This window comes from Cynocephalus volans, chromosome 7, assembly GCF_027409185.1.
Source record: "Cynocephalus volans isolate mCynVol1 chromosome 7, mCynVol1.pri, whole genome shotgun sequence".
Lineage (NCBI taxonomy): Eukaryota > Metazoa > Chordata > Mammalia > Dermoptera > Cynocephalidae > Cynocephalus > Cynocephalus volans.
Window position 1 is genome coordinate 13,845,186 of NC_084466.1, and position 23,344 is coordinate 13,868,529.

The window sequence follows — 23,344 nt, forward strand, 5'->3', positions numbered from 1 at the left end:
GAAATGGACAAAATTTTTTGGTGACTGGAATTTGTTTCTACATACATATCAAGTTATTAAGTGACTTCTTATCTACTTGTCTTAGATATTCCTTTTTAAAATTTAATTTGACAAATAATGTTTAAACTTCTGTATCCAGGTAGAGTGAGGGTATGAAAGTTACTATACTGGCAATAACTTATTTTCACAGTGTTGCTTTGGTAAATGCAATCTGGAAGACTCAGCATTGGGCCTCCCAATTATGCATTAGAATACAGTTCATCTATTGTTCTAAGAGTCAGGTTCTTGATCTGCATATCATGGCACAAAACATCATTGTTTGCAAACCAACGATAATTTTAAAAGAACATAAGACAATACTGTGATGAAGTGTTTATCACTTTAAACAAACAGCTACTGTAATGGCCAACTACACAAGTCTTCACTGACAAACTAGACGATAGCTGCTGTGGATCACCTCATCAAATGTTCTTTCCTTCACTCATCCTTCATTTAGCAAATATTTATTTATTTGAGTACCTACTATGTACTCAATAGGCAGTAAGAATACGGCAGTGACAAACGAAAAACTTCTGCTGTGATCTCTCAAGAGAACTACTGTGATTTCAGTAATCAACTAGTTATATGGTTCTTTTATTAGTTTTCTAATACATATTTTGTATGTTCAAATTGTATTTAATGAATAAAAATTTGTTATTTGGACATTATTAATCTGATTTACAAAACATTTAAACAGAATGAAGATGGTAAAAAGTAGCAAAGTATAAGATACAAAATCCATAATAGCCTTTCCCCAATTAGTCCAAATCAAAGAATGATTGTCATAGGAACAATTGTTATCCAATTTAACACCATAGGAAAAAAATCATAAAGAAAAGGTTATTCTTTTGGGAAGAAGGGAGATGAGCAAGGAGAGAGAAAATGAATAAATTTGTCAGTGCATTATGACACCCCAGACTATTTTAATAGATTAATACAAATTAGTAATAATCTAGGGAATGCATTCCTTAATACATACTAAGACACATATATAGAGTCTACAACATAAAATGCTCTCGAAATTAAAATTCACTGACTGCCAGGCTGAGTGTGAGAATGTTAAACATTTATTTTCAACCAAGAATTTATTCCTGTTTTTCTTAACTATTTTTAACAGTTTCTAAGTATCATGCCTACCAACAAGCTGTAAGAGCTATAAGATGACCACACTCAACAATCAAGATCTACCTGTCCCTTCTAACAACTCACATCCAGATGAATACAAAATTGCAGCCCTTGTCTTCTACAGCTGTATCTTCGTAATTGGATTATTTGTTAATGTCACTGCGTTATGGGTTTTCAGTTGCACCACCAAAAAAAGAACCACTGTAACCATCTATATGATGAATGTGGCATTACTGGACTTAATATTTATAATGAGTTTACCTTTTCGAATGTTTTATTATGCAAATGGTGAATGGCCATTTGGAGAGTACTTCTGCCACATTCTTGGAGCTCTCACAGTGTTTTATCCAAGTATTGCTCTATGGCTTCTTGCTTTTATTAGTGCTGACAGATACATGGCCATTGTACAGCCGAAGTATGCCAAAGAACTTAAAAACACATGCAAAGCCGTGCTAGCATGTGTGGGAGTCTGGATAATGACCCTGACAACCACTGTCCCTCTGCTACTGCTCTATGAAGACCCAGATAAAGCCTCCACCCCTGCCACCTGCCTCAAAATTTCTGACATCATCCACCTAAAAGCTGTTAACATGCTGAACTTCACTCGACTGGTATTTTTTTTCTTGATCCCTTTATTCATCATGATTGGGTGCTACCTGATCATCATTCATAGTCTCCTTCATGGTAGGACATCTAAGCTGAAACCCAAGGTCAAGGAGAAGTCCATAAGGATCATCATCACGCTCCTGGTGCAGGTGCTCATTTGCTTTCTGCCCTTCCACATCTGCTTTGCTTTCCTGATGCTGGAAGGGGACGAGAACAGTTACAGTCCCTGGGGTGCCTTTACCACCTTCCTCATGAACCTCAGCACGTGTCTGGATGTGATCCTCTACTACATTGTTTCAAAACAATTTCAGGCTCGAGTCATTAGCGTCATGCTATACCGCAATTACCTTCGGAGTATGCGCAGAAAAAGTTTCCGATCCGGTAGTTTACGGTCATTAAGCAACATAAACAGTGAAATGTTATAAAAAATAAAAAGTTTTTTCCCCTCAATCTCCCTAAAATTCACTTCACTAACTACTTCTAGGATCAATGGATACTCTTTATATTACCAAGTCCTCTTCTCCTGAAAAAAATAAACTTTAAAACCTCTTTTGTGGAATCTTATTATTGTGGCAACATAATTAAGTAATCAAGTATTCTAATAAATTCATTTTTATATTTAAAACTTGTATAAAACATTTTCATGAATTACTGGGAGAAAAGTACCCAATTTGTGTTTCATAGTCAAGACTTATAGACAACTGACTTAACTTTTTGGATTTAATTCTATGTGCAAGTGGCTCATGTATGTTAATCAAGTCAGTAGAGGGGAAATCCAGCTACTGTTAAAAATAATTTGATCAAATTATTTTCTCTCTAGACGCAGCTCTCAGGTCTATTTTACAGTTAAGACTGAAGTCCTAAATCCAATATTTTATATCCTAAAACCAAACTTCCAGGATTCCTACACAAGAAACTATGTTCACCTGTTATTTGCTGCAGAGCAAAATTAATGGGAGCAAGAACCCAACGGAGCCTGTAAAGGCCATCCCCATCAGTCCTCCCCTACTCTGAATTCATTCTTTTGAAGACAGACTACAGTCACTCAACAAACACTGAGAGTCTACTAGGCAGTGAACCCTACTTAAGACCAATGATGGAAACCTAACCTGAGATCCTATTTCTGTGCAATAATCCAAGTCCATTCCTATGACATGATTTCTACAAATAGTGAAATACCCTTCTCCAATACAAATAGCTTGCTCTTATTATGTGATTAAATATCACATTACAAAAGAGGTTAACTGATTTTTTTCCAGGCCATGTGTCACAGTATAAATAGCATCGGTCAGGGACGTTAGATTCTTATCCCACACTTGCCATTTAATCTCTTCTTAATAAAGAAACAAACGAAGTAACTTCTCCATATTAAAAAAAAAAGAAATTGAACTATAATCTGTAAAGCCCCTATTATTCTAAATACTATGAAAGTAAAACGAATGATTGAACTATAACTTCCTCTCTGCTAAATTTACTTCTATTACTCTTAACATGATCACCTCCTAATGGGATTTTAAACCAAATAAATGCATTGGTTATAAATGCATTTCTAGAATTAACATGAATACATTCATATTCTTTGCAGAAAAAAAAACACAGAGAAGTCTAATCATCTCTTAGATGATCTTCTAGTCCAAATCTTCCATATGAAATAGAAAGAAACTGAGGTCCAAAGAGGTTATGTGACTTGCTCAGCTAAAGAACCAGAACTAGAAACCAAGCTCAACTTTCCTCTCATGTCAAACAAGTTTTCAATAATAAAAAGCAAACACACAGAATGTAAATATTCTTACAGCTACATAAGATAAAGGAGTCAAGGTGGTACTGAGACGCAGTTTCTCAACAAAGAGAAAAACACTTAAAGTTTTTAGTTTAAATATTCAAGTAAGATACTTTGATAAATATATTTAAACAATTATTTTTAAACCAAGAGAAATAGCTTCTTTACATGATATGTAGACATGTTTATGGTACACAAACACAGTCATAGCCTTCTCTCAACTACGCAGAAATCTACTCAAATTTATTAAATGGCAGGTTCTCTGCAGTAGCTTTCCTTGATAAGAAGAGTTGAGTCTGACAGTACGAAGCACAACAAAAGACTTTGTTGACACAAAACCAACAAAGTGAAAATGTATGTCATGGTTCTTATGGTAAAATTATAGATAATCTAAATTATACTTTAATTGTAGATAATTAAAAAGTTAATTTAAAAAGTATTTAGCACTGTAATCAGATACATTTTAACATGATATGCAAAAATTCAAAATTCCACTGTATTCTGGAGTTTAATTCTGGAAAACAGGGCTGGCCAATTAGCTCAGTTGGTTAGAGCACAGTGTATAGCACCAAGGTCAAGGGTGCAGATCCCCATACTGGCAGCAGCCAAAAAAAAAAGGAATTCTGGAAAACAATGTAATATTCTCATGTGAACACTAAGCCTTAAAAAATATTACATATATAAAAACAGATGTGTGACAGGCATAGGTTAATAAAAGTACCTTCATATATAGAGCTTTTAATAAGAGAGCTATCTTTACTTCCAAAACCTTACAGTTACATCTTCTGAATTTCAGTCATGAGCACCTATCATATATATGCCAGGTACATTTTCTATGCAAAGCACTAGAAAAAGAGATGAACAGGTCTACAGTTCAATGAGTCATTTTACAGTGTGATTGAGGATACACTGCAATCAAGATTATCCCTTCAATGTTATTGAGTGTAAGGCAATGAGTACGTAGAGTAAAACTTGGTTCTCCCTCAAAGAGCTAGTGGCATAGAAGGCCCAGATAATGATAATGACAGTGCAATATAACAAACATAAATAGGGATATTAGTAAGTTTATTGTAATACACATAAAAGTGCAATTAATTCTGCCAAAGGGCAAGAAGAAGCAGAAATAAAGTCAAACAGGCACAAGAATACAAATACATAGCATGTTAAAAAAGTTGAATGACCAATGGGGGAGAGGCTTGAAGAACTAGATGTGATCATATTATCATATTAGGGCTTTAAAGGGAAAGAAGAAAACCAACATATGGAAGGAGAGTATGTCACCACTAGAATCATAGCATAAGTGAGCTTATTTAATTCTCTCCACTGCCCTGTGAATTATAAAGTACCTCAAATTTTGACATGTGAGGGTCATCTGTAAACCGAGCTCAGGCAATGGAAGCTGAGAGAAGTAACTTCCTCAAGATTTCACACAACTACTGGGACAGAGCCGGAATCTTGAATCTGGTCTGTCTGATGGCAAAGCCCATGCCATTCCCACTATCCCAGACTGCCTTGATGACATCTTGGAGGAGTCTGACCTTTACCCCAAAGAAAACAAGGATTTAAAGATTTTTAAAAGGAGAACTAGCATGTTCAAGCCTGTATTTTAGATAACTTCTGACAGCATTGTATTGAATACTTTGAAATTGATAGGGAGACTAGAGAACTACTGTAAAAACCTAGGCAAGAAAAGATTAGACTGGAATAATGACAGTAGAAGTAGAGAAGAAAGGAGGAATGAATGAGTTATTTAGGACTTTGAACTAATAAGACTCAGTGCCCTACCCCATTGGTGAGAAAAAGGAAAGATTTCCAGCTTGGATGACTATGTAGACTGAAATGCCTCTAACTAAAAAAGGAGAAAAAGAAGAACATAGAGAGGGGAGACCAGAAGAGATGAGAACTTATGAACATGATGAGTTTTCTTTGGGTCCAGAAGTCATTAGGAAAGAAGACTTTAGAAAGATTGGGAGAATAGTATGAACTATACAAAGAGAGCTGGGAAACCAACAACATACTGTCACTGTAGTAGAAATCATGGGACTGGACAAAACAGCCCAGAGAAACCACTTGGTGTAAGCTTGAGAAAAGAGCTGCACAATAACTAAGGTCAAAAAGGACCAGGGGAGAGTAGTGTGCTGGGTGGGACTCAAGAGAGCAGGTTGTTTCATGAAATAAGGAGAAGTTAAAAGTATTTAATGTGTGCTACTGAAGGTCAAATAAGATGACCAGTGGCTTTAGAAATTAGATGGTTACTGGTGACCTTTATAAGAGAAGTTTCAATAATGGTGAGGTAAAAAAAGAGAATTAGATAGGAAATGAAGAACTGTAGAGAGTCCAGATAAATCTGGCATTGATGAGAAAGAAAAAGATAAGATTCACGTGAAAAACACTGCAAGCTATAAAGCACACTGATTTTTTAAAAAAGAGTAGTTCCTTCTTTCCTGGGTTTTTCAAGCTTTGCTGTCATCAATAAAAGATAAACAGCCCTCTGTATCCACAGTTTCTGCATCCACAGATTCAACCAATCATAGATCAAAAATATTCAGGAAAAAAAAATACAACAATAAAAAATAATACAAATAACAAAACAATTTAGAATAATAACTATTCAAATAGCATTTACACTGTATTAAGTATTATAAGTAATCTAGAGATGATTTTAAAAATGGGGGAAAATATAGGTTATATGCAAATACTGCATCATTTCATATCAGGGGTAAGCATCAATGGATTTTGGCATTCAATCAGGTTCTGGAACCAACCCCCCGTGGACATCAAGGGATGACTATATTTTAAAAATTCAAAGTTTATTTATTGAAGTAAAGATTTATGTTCCAAGATTACCTTCAAGAAAGTTTCAAGATTCTAAAAAGTCATACTGTAAAGTTTTGTGTCTTCAAAAGGAAGAGAAATACATTCTCATTCAGGACATGGCTGAGCATTCACATTGTCTTTAAAGGAGATACTATAACTTTTGAATTTATTCAAGTTTGCAACTCTTGCTACAAACTGATTTAAACAGGTAAATGCCTTCCCTCTCTTAAGAATAAGTAGAAATTTTCCCACCAACTTCAAAATTGAATCAATCCTCTTTTCATGTACCAATTAATAGGATTCCATAATAAAATAAATGAACAAGAAGGTTCTACTATTATTCACGTCTGTACGCACAAGGGGAAAAAAGTGTCATCAGAGAAGGAGACGATAAAAATAAGAATTAAAAGATATCCATTCCAAAAATGTATTCTAACCTAAATACACAGGACACCTAGATACCAAGATAACTTCCATAACTTAGCAGGCCGTACAGAGATCCAAAAACATGGCCTAGATGAGAAATGTTTCAGGAGAAACTGATGATTTAGCAATGTTGCTCCTTTTCAGAATCAACACAGAATCATTCCGATGATTACACTATTTTCCACAATAGCACAATAGTCAACTTAAACTTCTCAATCTAATTACAATTAAAACCCTTGGAACTCAACAAACACCGTGTAGTAATTATGACACAGAACTTTATCTTTCTCCATTCAAATATTACTCAATCATATGAAACAGCTAACGGTCGACATCGATGGATATTCATGCCAACTATAATTCAGTAAATCCCACAAAGGACAATTACACTGAAAATATTAACAATGTAAGGGTGAATGTTATTAGAACACTAATTATATTTTTTAAATAGGAATCCAAAGTGAATTTGAATCAAGATACATTTAAGAGGTTAAAGGTTCTCAAAAATATATTTAAAAAAAAAACAAGACTGAAGTTAGTACACACAGAATTTTAAATATCTGATATCTATATTTCATACTACCTCATCTCCAAAATATAATCTCAGATACTTAATTCAGAGATGCCTTCATCATTTATATGTGCTAACAACTCTGCTCCTAGATGCTAGTTATTTCATACATTAATACATAGTTTTTGTTTTTTTAAAGAAGATCAACACAATATGAAAGCATGTATACTCTGAGTGACTGTTGGTCATTATTGCAGGTTTGCTACAAAGTTACATTCTATACACTAACTTTGTTTTATGTTTGGTGGAAGTATATAAACAATACCAGCTTAAAAAAATCATTCTTCAGAAGATTAACTTCATACAAATTTATTTTGTTTCCTAATCTAATTACTTTTGCATTTGTGTGTGCAATTAGTTCATAAAGTTACAAATTTCATTATAAAAAACACACAAAGTTAGTTCTACTTTCAGGACCAGACTAGGAAATGCATTAGAAATTTTCTAAAATGTGGAATTTTGCAGCTGAGAAAAAGAAAAGTTAATGTAAAATTGATTGTTTCAAGAACATAGTGAAAATGTAGGCACACATTGGATTTTTTTTTACATGTAAAATCAATTTTACTATACCTAAAAGATTCAAATATTCTTTTACTGACTTTCGTGTACAATAACACTTCAAATCAGATTTAAGTAGTTCTAAATTAAGTCAATCATTAAGAGCTACTTACAATCCAGAAGGCAAATTGCTGGCTGCAGTGATACCAAATGAATACTGCATGGTTTCAACAAGGATAAAGTCAAAGAAGGCTGACAAAACCCAGGAGCCCAGCAAAAACGACTAAAATATAAGACAGGAAAAAAATTATAGAGATGAGTCTCCCTAAAACAAACTAACTTATTAATTTAGCTAGTACCAGCTCCAATATATATTTAATTTTAAGAAGTTATTTGTTGTTACTAGAACAAACTTTTCAAAATTGTGGAGTAGAACTATATTTTTCAAACACATTAACTTCCATAATTTCCAAGTATGTTGAAAAAATGATATTTATAGCAAGATATATTCTGAATAAGTAACACACAAACCATTAAGCAAAATAAGTGATTAGAATTTTATTTTATTTCATTTTATTTGTCTGCTTGTTTTTGGCAGCTGGCTGGTACAGGGATCAAACAGTGGACTTGGTGTTATTAGCACCATGCTCCAACTAACTGAGCTAACCAGCCAGCCCTAGAATTTTATTAAAGTCAAATTCCTGATTAAAATTTTATTATCTCCTCACATCTAATATTATCTACTACTACTACTATTATTATTATTATTATTATTTATGCTAGTGGCTGCAATTTTAAAATTTTCTTTGGTTAATGTCCATGTCTCAAATCATGTAATTAAAAAGATATGTATAAATAATAATACCAAGTTTAATAAAATAAAACCTATTTAACAAACTTTTTTTTCTATAACCTAAGTAGCAAGGCAAAATACATAAAAACTTACTGCAAATTTTCTGCTTCCATATCTTCTTTCAAATATCCTAAAATTATAAATAAGCAGGCTACTGCAGAAAGTATCTTTCAAATCAAGGCAAATTATTCTTCCACATATCAACCTCCAAATCTAAATGGGAGTTTAAAAAAGAAAAATAAATGAAAGTAAGATTTTCAGGTCTCTTCCTTAGCAAACTTATTACATTTACTTTACATTGTTTATTTTTTATATTCTAAGCAAAATCATGATACACACACAAAAGGAAATCTAAATATGTGTATTCTTTAAGAAACAAGCTCAACTCTCTCATACTAAAAATTGCTTCCAACAATAACACAAAGGGTATTTAACAACAGAAAACTTCCTGTAAAAAAGTTTAGGACTATGTTTAGTATGATAAAAAATTACATATGTGAGCTGGAACTAAAGTCTAACAAACGTTCATTTCTACACTACTGAATAAAAGCTGTAACTAAAAAACAACTTAGACATAAACTTAAAAATATACATTTCTGAGCTTAATTTTAGTGATTAACCTACTTCATAGCAACTATGTACAAGGCAATTTATGGTAACCACTGCTAAATATTACTAGACTTAAAATATTATTAGTTTATTTAAATCAACTTCTGGTTGGGTGAAAAACATAAAAGGAAATATACAAAGAAGAAAGAGCTACACAAAAGCCTATTTGGAGTCATCTTAAACATTTTCCAGATTTTTAAAGATAATCCCAGTGACATAAAACATTTGGATCTTATTTCCCCTTCACAATTACCTTAAGAGATAGGTAAAAGAAATATTAACTCTATCTTTTCTTTGTATCTTTATTGTGGTAAAATTGACATAACGTAAAATTTACCATTTTAACTATTTTTAGGTGTACAGTTCAGTGGTATTGAGGACACTGACAACGTTGTACAAACATTACCACTATACATGTTGAGAACTTTTTCATCATCCCAGACAGAAACACTATATCCATTAAATGTTAACTCTTTATTCCCCTTCCCTTGGCCCCTGGTAAATGCTATTCTACTTTATGTCTCTATGAATTTGCTTATTCTAGATACCTTGTAAGTGGAATCACAGAATATTTGTCCTTTTGTGACTCGTTTATTTCACTTTGCATAATGTTATCAAGGTTCACATTGAAGCATGTATCAGAATCTTATTTTCTTTTATGGCTAAATAATATTCTATTGGATACATACACCATATTTTGTTTATCCATTTATCTGTTGATGGATTATTTGGGTTGTTTCCACCTTTTGGCTATTGTGAATAATGCTATTATGAACGTTGTTAATATTAACCCTGTCTTAAGATAAAGAAAAAAAGGCACAAATAAAGTATTTTACTTGCTCAAATTATACAACCTGTACTCTTGCCAACAGAAATAATGAGAATACCAACTGTCAAAACATTTCACATCTGTCTTTATTTCTAGCAAGACACCAGGCAGTCTTTGTCATCAGTGTACTGCAAAGTATAAGGGCACTAGATAAGTTCAGGGATAGCTACTAGAGTTTTATTTCACCAGCCAGCCTAGCTGAAGTGGGGGTCTACAAGTCTGTGTTGAGGCCACAGCTGAGTTCAAGGAGAAAGGGCACCATGATCAGGTAGGAATGACTATCATAGGCACACATGTGTCACATATGAGGCATCCTAAAACTAAGCTTCTTTTCTCCCTAAGAAATTCTATGACTGCACCAGAATCACATTGAAAGCTTAGACCACACATACCATCACCAATACGGTCAAATGAGAGTACACATAACAACACTTAGGAAACTGTCAAGTATTTCACAAATAAAAGATAATGATGACTATCATATTTGCAGAACAGCAAATTCAAATACCATGAAAGGCAGCTCCAAGTCTTCTATCCACACATTTAATAATTTATTTTTTTTAATTGAAACATAGTTGATTGTACATCTGTGAGGTATACAAATATCAATACCTGTGTGTAATATGTGATGCTCAAATCAGGACAATTAGTATACTCAACATTACCCACATTTAATATTATAAAGAAAGTGTTCTACTCAAGTTCTGATAGCCACTAGGAAAACTTAGAGATTAAGGAAATTAAGACTTTATGATTACTAACATAACAAATTGTGTTTATAAAACCCCACTGGACTTTTTGTTGGTATTTTTTGTTTCTTTAGCTAATGACAAATAAAACTGGTAACTTCAGTGCTTTTTTTAAAATTTATTTATCTTTTTTTTTTTTTTTTTTTACATTCTAAGATGCTGTTGTGGACAGCTGGGAGGGAGAGGGAGAATGGAAACAGCAAAGACCTAAAGAAAACTGCAGATAGTATCTCCGCTTTAACTGCCAAACTCTGGGAGATTCAGATCGTACAAAATAAAGCCCTGCATCAACTGCCACTCCTGGACTCCTCTAATCCAGGCTTGCATTAGACTCAAACCATGCCTCCTGTACTGTACTCCTAAGGGTCTGAGGCTCATACTGCTTTGAAGTAAAATGCCTTTCTCTTTAACGAGCAGTCAGTCCTTCTTTCAAACCAAACTGAAAATTCACACCCCTAAGGCTCTCCAGGGCAATCCCACCTACCCTCTACTGGTCCCTACTTCATTTATTATTATCCCCTGAGGATTTAATGTCCACTCATGTCCTACAGTATCACGTTCTTATGGGAGTATGTGTTTAGATTTCTCAAGGCAGAACTGAAACTCCTCACATCTCTATAGCGGCTTCTCTCTTTTATTTTTAAATCCAAGATTTGAATTTTTTTTGATGGCTGGCCAGTGTGGGGATCCGAACCCTTAACCTTGATGTTATCAGCACCACACTCTCCCAAGTGAGCTAACCGGCCAGCCCCTCTGTAGCAGCTCTGACAGCCTCTTAGGAGGTTTTAACAGGAGAGTGTGTCTACTCACATTCCTGGACAGAAGAGTGGTCCTCTTCCACCTAGGCAGGTCACCACCTTTAAAGCACAGATGCCCATAGAGTGGTGCATAGCCAGATGAACCAAATTAACCCTAGAAATGAGAAAGGGGCCAACCCAGGGCCAGAAGGCCCTTACTTTCCCTTACAGCAGTGATTCTCAAAGTTGGCCCAACACTAGAAGTTCCTGGGGATCATTATAAAAGGGACACCAAAGCCCAGGCCCCACCACCAGACTCTCTGACTCAGTTGGAATAGGGTGAGACCCTAGGGATATGGACATATAAATATATACATAAAGCTATGCACTGCAGAACAATGTTTCGGTCAACGATAGACTACATATACAACAGTGCTCCCGTAAGACTGCAATGACTATACCATACAGCCTAGGTGTGTAGTAGGCTATACCATCCAGGTTTGTGTAAGCACGCTCTTTGGTGTTCACACGACAAAACCACCTAACGATGGATTTCTCAGAATGAACCCCCATCATTTAGCTATGCATGACTGTATAAAGATACTTGTATATATACAAGGGTACTTCATAAAAAAAAGAAATTAAAAGATAATATCAACTTTTCCATAAACGTTTTGAAGACCCCATGTATATCTTTTTTCTAAGTTTCTCCAGGTGATTCTAATGTGCAGCCAAGGTTGAGAACCACTGCATTATAGCAACTGGAATAACACAGAAGCTATTCTGCATCTTGACGGAAAGCAGTAATATGGATAAATAACTGAAAGGCCTTCAGAGGGGCTTGGTGAAGCCAGTTGAGCAATGGTATTAATTACATCACTATGAAAAAAAGGTTTCAGTGTTATTTTTTTAAAAAGGGGGAGGGGGATTATTATGCTTAAAATGTTTAACCAGTACTTAGCAAAGAAAGATTGGCAGTTTACACACCAGAATTCACACCAATACTCCAACTCACAAACAAGACCCCAGCAATAGCATTTTCAATGATATCAGTCCATAAATCTTGAAAGCCATAGACTTCTGCTCTTTCCCACAGCAAACACTCAAGAGAAATTTCCTACTTGGTTTAACCACCACTATAAAAGTAATCATAAATACACAATCTGTCACAGCTCAAACAGCCTACATCATCTAATCAAATATTCAAAATAAGACAAGTTTTTGGAAATGTTAAGTTTGCATACTGATCCAAAAAAATTTTAAAAAAGACTTAACATTGTTTTTAAAACTCGCTTGAAATTATAAATTGCACTTGCATGACAAAAAGTGAAAATAGATGGAAAGCAAATCTAGAAAAAAATTATCCTTCTCTCCTCCCAGAGGCCAGCAAAGCAGAGCTCACCTGGAAGTCATTCTTGACTGCTCGGAGGTCATATACAAAGAACTTCTGGCAGTGAGGCAGGAGGAGAGCCAGCAAAAGGGACAGGGCACTGGGGACCAGCAAAAGACTCTTCGACAGAGGTGCCTTGTCTGGAAGGAAAAAGGAAACCACTTTAAGAATTTAAAAGATTTAAATTAAATTAAAAGATTTTTAAAACCACATGGGTGAAAAGCAAGAGAATTCACTTCTTTTGAATCAGAATGAAGACAAAATCCAGAAACTCCGAAATTAGTTCTTACCAAAATACAGTTTCAAAACAACCACCTAAGTGATCAAAGGACACTGGAAAACGAGTGGAATTCACTGGCAGGGGCTTCACTGTCAGTTGGCTTTTATGAGACTGAACCAAGTTTATAGCCATTAACTTGCACAGCACTCCTTTCAGAAAATGGTTACCAAAGTGTTAAGAAACTGAAGAGTATGTTTTTATCAAATCGACCAGCTAGCTCCGGAGCATGCAAGAGATCCATAAACATAAATATATTTGTTTAAAAAATAAAAAGAGGTTAAGTGTTACCACTGCTGACCAGTGGCCTCCTGAGATTTTCCACCATGAGCACAACTGGAGCCTGAGTCAGTTTTCCTCATGCAACTAGGCTGACACTAAAAGCAATCGCACTGCTCTTGCTTCTTGATCTAATCATTTACGTATGATCTAACTACATTACCAAGGATATGCGGGATATTTTAGAAACAGTATAAATCTCTTCTCTCTTCCCTCTGATATAAAAGAGAAAGAAGAGTGGCAAATTTGTTTTCTTCCAGCTCTTCACTTTTTTTTCCCAACAAAAAATGTCAGTTTGAGACATCTAGGTGGCCTTTCCTCTCCCTCCTGGTCTTCCTTCAGTTCCCCCTCTGTGTTTTCGTGCCTTCCCTTCTCATGGATGCTGAAAGCAAGCCCCTGACGCTGCTCCTGAGCTAATTCACGGGACAAGATGAGGGCTGCAAGCAGGGAGGGGCCAGAACCCAGAAGACCTCGTGTGGACACTTACTGTTGCTCATCCTTGGACACAGCACTGACCTCTGAGCATCAGTCATCTCACCTGGTAACTCCTAATTCTCAGGGCTAGTCTGAGATTGAAGCAAGGTAGTACATGAGAATGGCTAGCACAGTGCCCAGCCAGGATGGGCTCAGAAAAATAAAGTGGATCGAAATCTAGGGAAGCCACTGAAATAACGTTTTCCTTGGAAACAATGGCCTTACATAATAACCCAGTAATATCCATAGTGTCAAAAGAGTAGTATTGAGAACCCATGTGGTACCAGCAGGTTTGGCTACAAAAGCATAGCTGAGATCTTCATAAAAGAATGGAATACTCAAGCTTAGTCAAAAACCTAAAACCCTCCTTTTTTCCTACTAATATCATTATTTTCTCCCATCCTTTTATTATGAAAAATTTTACACTTAGAAAAAAGTGTGGTTTTAATTTCCACTGATGATCCTTACCCGAATCAAGATTTACACTAGGATTTACATAATGGTAGTTTTGATAATGCTATCATTATTTTTATATTTTTTAGCTGGCATTCTTCATGTAATAAGTTCCTGGGTTCATTCTCCTTTTATTTGGGTATCTCTATCCTCACAAATTTTACTTATTCAGTGTGTTACAATCAATAACATTATTATTTTTTTTAATGTCCCAGTGGCAGACCTTTCACCCACTCCCCCTTCTGTGGCCTTTCAACCTTGGCCCTCCATGCCCTGCTGTGGCCACGCCCACCCCATTCCTTTTTGAGCACTTCCTTGCTCTCTGGCTCACATGTACTCTCCTAGAATTTCTCAAAGGAGCCCTGTTAGGGAATGTTAGGGAATGGTCTTTAGAAAACAAATCTGGACACTAGATTCAAATTACAGCTCAGTTCCCATATTCTTTCATTAGCCTAAGTGAACCATTTTAGCCCCAAAGGCTTTTCCCTCATGCCCACACACTACTATGAACAGTCAGGGTTCTGGACAGTTGTGCCTTCCCAACTACACTGGAGATCCCTGAAGGGAGGCCACATGCCTTACTCTTCTCTACATCTGCTACAAAACCCAGCACAGCCCCCTGCACAAATGAAATGTTCAGATCATCAGCAGGCAGGACCACAGGAAAGCACCACTGATGGGGGCATTCTCAGATTCTGTGAGGTACACTTTGATCTTATTCAGAAGAAATTTCCTGGGGGTGAATTTACCAGTTAGTCAATACTGTGGTTATTGCACACACTTAAGCATATAAAAATAGCCCAACTATTTCCTCTCTGGTAAGGTCCTGCAAACCTCTAAATTGGTACCACTAATAAAGTGGTTGCATACTCTCCTCATGACCAAAACGCAATCAAGACTCCACAGAATCTAAAATCTAACAGAGCTCCCAACTACCTAGTACCTTAAAAGTACAGGAGAGCACCATGGCTGTGAGCTAGACCAACCTAAATTCTATCCTGAGTAATTTCAGCTTCAGTTTTCCTCACCAGTAAAATGAGGATGAGAACCTATCTTAAAAGTGTTATGAAAAGAAAATGAAATAAAGAACGAATACAGGGAAAACTGCTCCTAGCACCAGTGCCACCACAACGCCCCAGGAAATGGGCTTCCCTCATTAAAGGCGAGCTCATTATTGTGACAAGCTGAAGATGTAGCAGTGTGACTTAGGTGCATCTTAAAGGGGTGGCGAGATCAAGTTTCCTTCTTCAACTTGGACTTCCACCTGTGCTTGTGAAATGGGCCCCGTGATTCCTACCTTTTCCTTACTGGAGAAAACCACACAACTGAGCTGCGAGACTTCACAGTATGTTCATGGTCTCAAATCTCAAACTGACACTCTCCACTGACCAGCAGTTCCACTGCTTTCTCTAGTCAGTCTTGTCTCCAACTTATATCATCCCCACCTCTCTCCTCAGATGTCCTGACTTCACACCTCAACTGGCTTACATGTCACCAAGTGAAGAAAGAGTGAATTGCTATGGTATTATCAATCATCCTCTACATATTAATCAGCACCTACTATAAATCATGCATTTTTCTAGATCCTGAGGTACAGCACAAAGTCCTTACCTTTGTGGTGTTTACAGTCTACACAGGAGAGAAAAGAAAAGAAATCAAGGTAGAGACATATTATGTCAGATGGAAATAAATGCTATAGAAAAACTAAGCAGGGTAAAGCCAGGGGCTGTGTGATCCACCAGTTATTCCTTGGTCTCCTCCCAGACACATGGTAGGATTGCTACCCACTCCCACTCCTGACTGAAGTTAGGTATGGCAACGTGACTTGTTTTGGCCAAGTAAATATAAAGTAAGTCACTACCAGGCAGATACTTTAAGAGCCAGTGAATCATTCTTGCTCTTTCCCTCTGCCAGTACTCAAGACAGTGGCTGCCCTATCAGCCAGACACCTGAGTGCAGACAATGGCGTAGACTCCCCTCTCACAGATAACTCACAGTGGAGATGTACCAGCATCAGTGAGAAGCAAATCTTGTTGCTTTAGGTCCCTGGTGTTGTGTTGTTTGCTACCGCAGCATAACTTAGCCAGTCCTGGTTCCAGGGCAAAACAGAATGCTAGTGGAGAAAGAGAGGTACCATTTTACACAGGGGGGTTAGGGAAGACCCTTCTGATAAGGTGAGGTTTGAGCTGAGGCCTGAGGAAGTGGGCCTTGCAGATATCTGGGGGAGGAGTGTTCCTGGTAGACGAAAAAGCAAATACAAATGCTTTGAGAAAGGAACACGCTCAGTATGATTAAGAAACAGTAAGGCTGCCACTGCAGCTAAAAGCAGGATAAGCCCAAGAAAGAACTGTTGCCAATTACTGAGACAGCCCTTAATGAGTTACTCAGATGCTGTCTTTACCATACCTACAAGACCTTAGCACATCTTGCAAAAAGCTTCCAAACCCCATCTGCTAGGGCTCTACCATCTACACCAGCACTACTCAAAGTAACCAGTCTGCAAACCGTTACCAGCCTACAATGAGGTAAGGATTTTGTAAATCAACACACTGCCTCCTTCAGGGATAAAGTCCTGCTATGAAAAAATACCACCTGAACTAAACATGCTCTCCTCAAACATCATCTTTTTCGTGAAATACCTCCCTGTAACTCTCTAACCCTTTCGTCCTGATTTATCTTTCATAGCACTTACCAGCAAAACTCAATAGTGATTCATCAACTCTATGATTCAAACTGATTGTAAGATACACTATTATTTTTGATGCCATTAAAAAAGAAACACTGCCAAATATAATTCTAAGATGTCATCAATTGTAAGGCACACCCCAATTTTGGAAACATTAAAATGTGAAAAAAATGCATTTTAGAATCAAGGAAAATTTTTTTGTTTATTGTCCATCTCCCCTACCTTCAGTCTCCACTAGAAGATAAGCTTCTTGAGGACAGCAACTTTATGTGATATGTTCACTGTTGTAGTATCCTTCGTGCCTGTAATAGGACCTGGCTGGTAAAGGCAGTCCATAAGTGTTTGTTAAGTGAAAGGTGACTGATTTATAAGAGGTGCCCAAATACTTACTGGTGGGAGCAACCCAAGTGTCCACTGACAGATGAATGGATAAAGGACTAAACAAATGTGGTATACAATAGAATTTAATTCAGCCTTTAAAAGGAAGGAAATTCTGACACATACAACAAAGTGAATGAACCTTAAGGACATCATGCTAAGTAAAATAAGCCAGTCACAAAAAGATAAATATTATATGATTCAACTTATACGAGGTACCTAGAGTAGTAAAATTCATAGAAACAGAAAGTAGAATGGTGGTTGCCAGAGGCAGAGGGGAGGGAAGATAAGAGAGTTATTTAATGGGTGTAGAGTTTCAGTTCTGCAAGATAAAAAGAGTTCTGGAGACTGGTTGCACAACAATATAAATGTACTTAATACTACTAAATTGTATTCTTAAAAATAGTTAAGATTTTATGTTATGTATATTTTACCACAATTAAAAATTAAAACTAAAAATAAATACATAATTAATGATTATACAACCATTTTAGTTCTGCTTAGGATTAAACAAACCCCTAAAAATACAGATCTGGTCACTTAAATCTGCAACTCCACCATCAAGTCCTCCTTTTAAGATAAGCAAAAATTAGATCCTAAAAATCTATGTGGAACGCAGTAAGATAATAAACAAATACCAAAGAAGTCCCACATCACAGGATAAGTATACGGTATTACTACGGACAGCAAGATTTACTGATCAGCTCAAGATTTACAGATCAACTCAAGATTCATGCATTTCACTATATGATGATTTTATCTCAAAAAATAAAAACTTTAAACAATTATTAAATTCTAGTTAATGACATGCACGTGTTTAGGGAAAATGTAACTACAACTTACTTTGAAATGAATCAAAAAATAAGATGGATTGATCAAATGAACAGAGATGGATATTTGATAAAGCAAACAGTAAAATACTAATTGTAGAAGCTAGGTAGCAGGTATATGGGTGTTCACTGTACCACTCTTTCAACTTCTTCACATGTTTGAAAATTTTCATAATTAAAACTTGGGGGGCACAGTGAATCATAGAATTTGAGAGCTAAGAAAGGACTTCAAAATACATGAAGCAAGAACTGATAAACTGAAATGAGAAACAGATGAATCCACAAATATGGTAATCAATAATACAAGTAGACAGAAAAATCACTGTTGTGGACTGAATATGTCCCCCTAAAATTCATAAGTTGTAGCCCTAACCCCCAATGTGACTATATTTGGAAACAGGGCCTTTAAAAAAGGTAATTAAGGTTAAATGAGGTGGGGCCCGAATCCAATCTGACTGATGTCCTTATAAGAAGAGGAAGAGACACCAGGGATGCACATACACACAGAGGAAAGACCACGTGAGGACACAGTGAGAAGATAGACATCCGCAAGCCACAGACAGAGGCCTCAGGAGAAACCAAACCTAACACCTTGTTCATGCATTTCAAACCTCCAGAACCGTGAGAAAACAAATTTATTTAAGCCACCCAGTCTACAGTATTTTGTTATGGCAGCCTGAACTGACTAGTACAATTAGTAAGGATATATAAGACCTGAAAGACTCTATCAACCAATTTGACCTCATTGACATTTATAACACTTCACCCAACAACAGCAAGCTACACATTTTTTCAGATGCATATGGAACATCCACCAAAACAGACCACATTCTGGGCCATAAAAGATACCTCAACAAATTTAAAGAAATTAAAATCATATGAAGTATGTTCCTTGACCAAAACAAAATTAAATTAGAAAATAACAAAAGAGAGACACATGGAAAAATCCCCCATATATGTGAAAATTCAACAACACATTTCTAAATAATATCTGAGTCAAAGAAGAAGTCACAACGGAAATCAGAATATATTTTAAATAGAATAAAAAATGAAAGTACAACCAAGCAAACTTTGTGGGCTGCAACTACAGCAGTGCTTAGAGGGAAATTTCTCAAATAATGATGTAGATTATACTCTTTAAAAAACTAGATGCTGTACCCCACAGATATGTACAATCAATTATGTTTCAACAAAAATAAGATAAAATAAAAAACTAGAAAAAGAAAAGCAAATTAAACCCTAAGCAAGCAGATGGAAAGAAATAATTAAGAGCAGAAATCAATGAAATAGAAAAACCAAAATATAATAGAGAAAAATCAATGAAACTAAAAACTGGTTTTTTGAGAGGATACACAAAATTGATAAACCTCTAGCAGGACTGATCAGGAAAAAAAGAAGACACAATTACAAATATCAGGAATGAAAGAGGGGACATCACTACAGATTCCAGAGACATTAAATGGATAATAAGGGATTGCACAGCAATGTGAATGTACTTAATGCCACCGAACCATACACAAAAAAATAGTTAATGGTATATTTTATGTTATATATTTATTATCACAACTAAAATAAGTATTTTTTAAAGGATAAGAAGGAAATATTAGGACCAACTTCATGCCTACAAATTGACAACTTAGATGAAATAGAGACAAGTTCCTTAGAAGACACAACCTACCAAAATGCACTCAAAAAGAAATGGATAACTTAAATAGTCCTATGGATATTATAAAATTGAATTAATAGTTAAAAGTCTTCCAGCAAAGAAAACTCCAAGCCAGATGGCTTCACTGGAGAATTCCACAAAGTATTTAAGGGGAAAAGAATACCAATTCTATACGAACTGTTTCACAACACAGAAAACGAGGAAACATTTCCTAACTCATTTTATGAAGCTAACATTACACGGATACCAAAACCAGACAGAGACATTAAAAGGAATAACAACAACAAAGACCAATATCCCTTATAAACATGGATGCAAAATTCTCAACAAAACATTAGCAAACCAAATACAGTCATATAATAAAATAATATTTCATGAACAAATGAAGTTTATCCTAGGAATGCAAAGCAAACCAATCAATGTAATCCACCAGATATCAATAGATTAAGTACTAAACACATCACTTTGTGTACTACCTTGCTCCTCACACTCACTCCAACCACAGGGCCTTTACACCTGCTATTCCCTCTACCCAAATGTTCTTCTCACATCTGACTTATTCTTATTAAGTCCTCATTTCAAATAGCATCTCCTCAGATGGCCCTCTCTCATGACATTATTTCTCTTGAGCACATCATCCTGCTTTATTGCATAGTATCTTTCACTACTTGAAATTCTTTATTTATTTACTTCTTTGTCTGTTTCTTTCATCAGAACACAAACTCTATGAAGGTAGTGTCCTTGTTTGTCTTACTGCTATATCCCCATCCTCAGAACACCAACTGGCACATACCAGCCTTTCAGTATGTAGTGAAAGAAAGAATTATGTGGTTTAGTCCTCAAAATAATACCCTCCTCAAATTTATACATATGAGAAAATTGTGACTGAGAGAGTAAGCTACCTACCCATGACCACAAAATGTTTTAGTCTGGGTTCCCCTGAAAGTAAAATTTGAGGCAAAGGCTTACAGGCAGGCAGTTTATTTTGGAATGTGACCCCAGGGACCCAGGGAGCAGGAGTGAAGGACATGGGGAGGTAAACAGAGAGGGACAGTCCATACAAGGGTGCATTATCGAGTTGGCGATCACCATGACTGACAGATGTTACTGACAGGTGTTGGGTCCTACAGGACTTTCCAAGAAGCCTTGTGGGGACTAGCTGGTTAACTCAGTTGGTTAGAATGCCAGCTTGTAACAACCATGTCAGGGGTTCAGATCCCCATACCAGCTAGTTGCCAAAAACATAAATAAAATGACCAATCTACTTTTCTTTTAAAAAAAAGAAGTCTTGTGAATTTGTCTCAGAACTATCACCCAGGGAAGAAACAGGAAAGCATTTTTATCCATCAGCTTCCATCCCTCAATAGTCTACAGTGGCCATAAAAAAGAAGCCCCATGGGAGGAACAGAAAAATAAGTATAACCAAACCAGACCGGCTTACGCCAAACAGGACTCTGTAGAAAGAGATGGCATGAGAGGTGAGGCTGAGCACACTAAAATGGTGTGCAAAAAGAGGTGTCTGACATAATGGCTGGTGAGTGGCATAACCCAGACTCAAACCCTGACAATTTGACTACAAATACAGCTATGTCCTATGCTGCCTTGCCATACAGCTTCAGGGTCCAAAGGGAGTTTCACCTGCATGACTGATTTTTTGACAGTCATACACAGTCACAAACAACACTAACAGAAATCACTTTTATAAAACCAAGGTCACAGTTTCGGATCCCTATACTGGCCAGCCGCAAAAAAGAGAGAAATCAAAGTGGTGCCCTGTGTAACAAAAGTAAATGTAATTGTAAATAGAGATACAAAATGACCATAGTCTGTGGAGAGTGCAACACAGAGTCTGTGGAGAGTGCAAACGCTGAACTTACCAGAAGTTTAATATATATTGTATATATGTAATATATATCCAAGAAATCTATTTCTAGGAATCCAAAGTAATTATCATGGATGTGCACAAAGATTTTGCTATAAAGACGCTTATCACAGCATTTTTTATAATAGTAAAAAGACTAGAAACAACATGAATGTCCAATAAAAAAAGGGGTAAATTATGTTCTACCCATAAAATGGAATAATAATCAACATTAGCAAATAGGTTGCAGAAAAATATTTTTCTATTTTTTTTTTGGTAGAAAACTATTTCAATGAGCCTTGAAAAGATGTTCTTAAATAGTAAGTGCAAAATATTTCTAGTGGTATTATATAATTTTTAAAAATAGTACATAAATACCTAGTTTTTCTTAAAATATTAACAGTGGTAATCTCTGATCTGTTCATGGGAGGTGTTAACCTTTTATAAGAATCTATTTTAAAAATTAGAAAAAATAATTTTTAAGTAGTAACTAGTTTAGAAAAAGGTCCATTAAATCCTTATGCGTTGAGATGGGGTAAGTCTCTAGCAATCTTCCAGCCTCTCAGAGCCAGGAAGTGGTTCACACATAAAGAACCCACGCAATGAATACAAAGTTCAAAAAAAAAAAGTCACTTCTCTGCAAGAAGTCCTTCAACCTTTGAAAACAGGGATGCTATGAATTTTGAGAGTAACAGACAATACATTAATCTAAAAGTAAAAATGCAAAACATCTATGGCAAAGATAATATAAAACACCAAAGTGTACGATTTCCTTCTGGGTCATTTACCTCCTCTTATTTCTCTCTGGTATGACCAAAGTGCATAGCCATTTTTTTGTGGCAATGAATATCAATCAGGCTTGAGTGACTGTGTATTATCCTAAAGTAATTATTACTTTATGCCAGGCCCTGTGCTAATGAAAAAACTTTCCACATAATACCAACTTGCCAATTCTCACAGTAACCCCGAGGCCAAAATTAATTATTTGCATATTCTAAGTGAAGAAATAGAATAAGACAGTTAAATAACTTGCCCAAGTTCACACCTAGTTAGTAGAGGGGCTGGGATTTGAACCCAGTTCTGCCTGATGGTAAAGAAACAATTTTTTTTCTAATATATAATAAGGAAATATGGTAACTTTATATGCTTATTATTTTAGTACTTAATATGCATCTTTTTGATTCCTCAAAAAGTCAAACATAGAATTACCATATGATCCAGCAATTCTGTTATATACACAAGAGAACTAAAAAAAAGGTGTCCAAACAAAAACCTACACACAAAGGTACAAAGCATCATTATCATGATGGACAAAAAGTGGAAACAACCCAATATCCATCAACGAATGAATGGATAAACAAAATGTGGAATATCCATACAATGAACTATTACTCAGCCATAAAAGGAATGA

At 35.8% G+C, this 23,344-nt stretch overlaps 2 protein-coding genes across 3 annotated transcripts in view; one reads left to right on the forward strand and one right to left on the reverse strand.

Moving 5' to 3' along the window:
* Positions 1–23,344, reverse strand: part of UBAC2 (UBA domain containing 2) — a 169,566-nt gene that overhangs the window by 130,022 nt on the left and 16,200 nt on the right. Inside the window, exons 1-4 of one of the 2 annotated variants that reach the window (XM_063102501.1) lie at positions 16,508–16,607; positions 13,042–13,169; positions 8,809–8,928; positions 8,036–8,145 (exon numbers count right to left, since the gene is read on the reverse strand). In XM_063102501.1, coding sequence (XP_062958571.1) covers positions 8,036–8,145; positions 8,809–8,928; positions 13,042–13,169; positions 16,508–16,526 — 377 coding nt within the window. In that variant the 5' untranslated portion in view covers positions 16,527–16,607. Of the gene's footprint in view, positions 1–8,035; positions 8,146–8,808; positions 8,929–13,041; positions 13,170–16,507; positions 16,608–23,344 lie in introns of those variants that run through there. The other variant, XM_063102500.1, reaches the window with a different exon arrangement.
* GPR18 (G protein-coupled receptor 18) lies at positions 1,200–2,195 on the forward strand. Its single transcript, XM_063101508.1, has one exon. It carries the CDS (start codon positions 1,200–1,202, stop codon positions 2,193–2,195), a length of 996 nt encoding a protein of 331 aa, XP_062957578.1.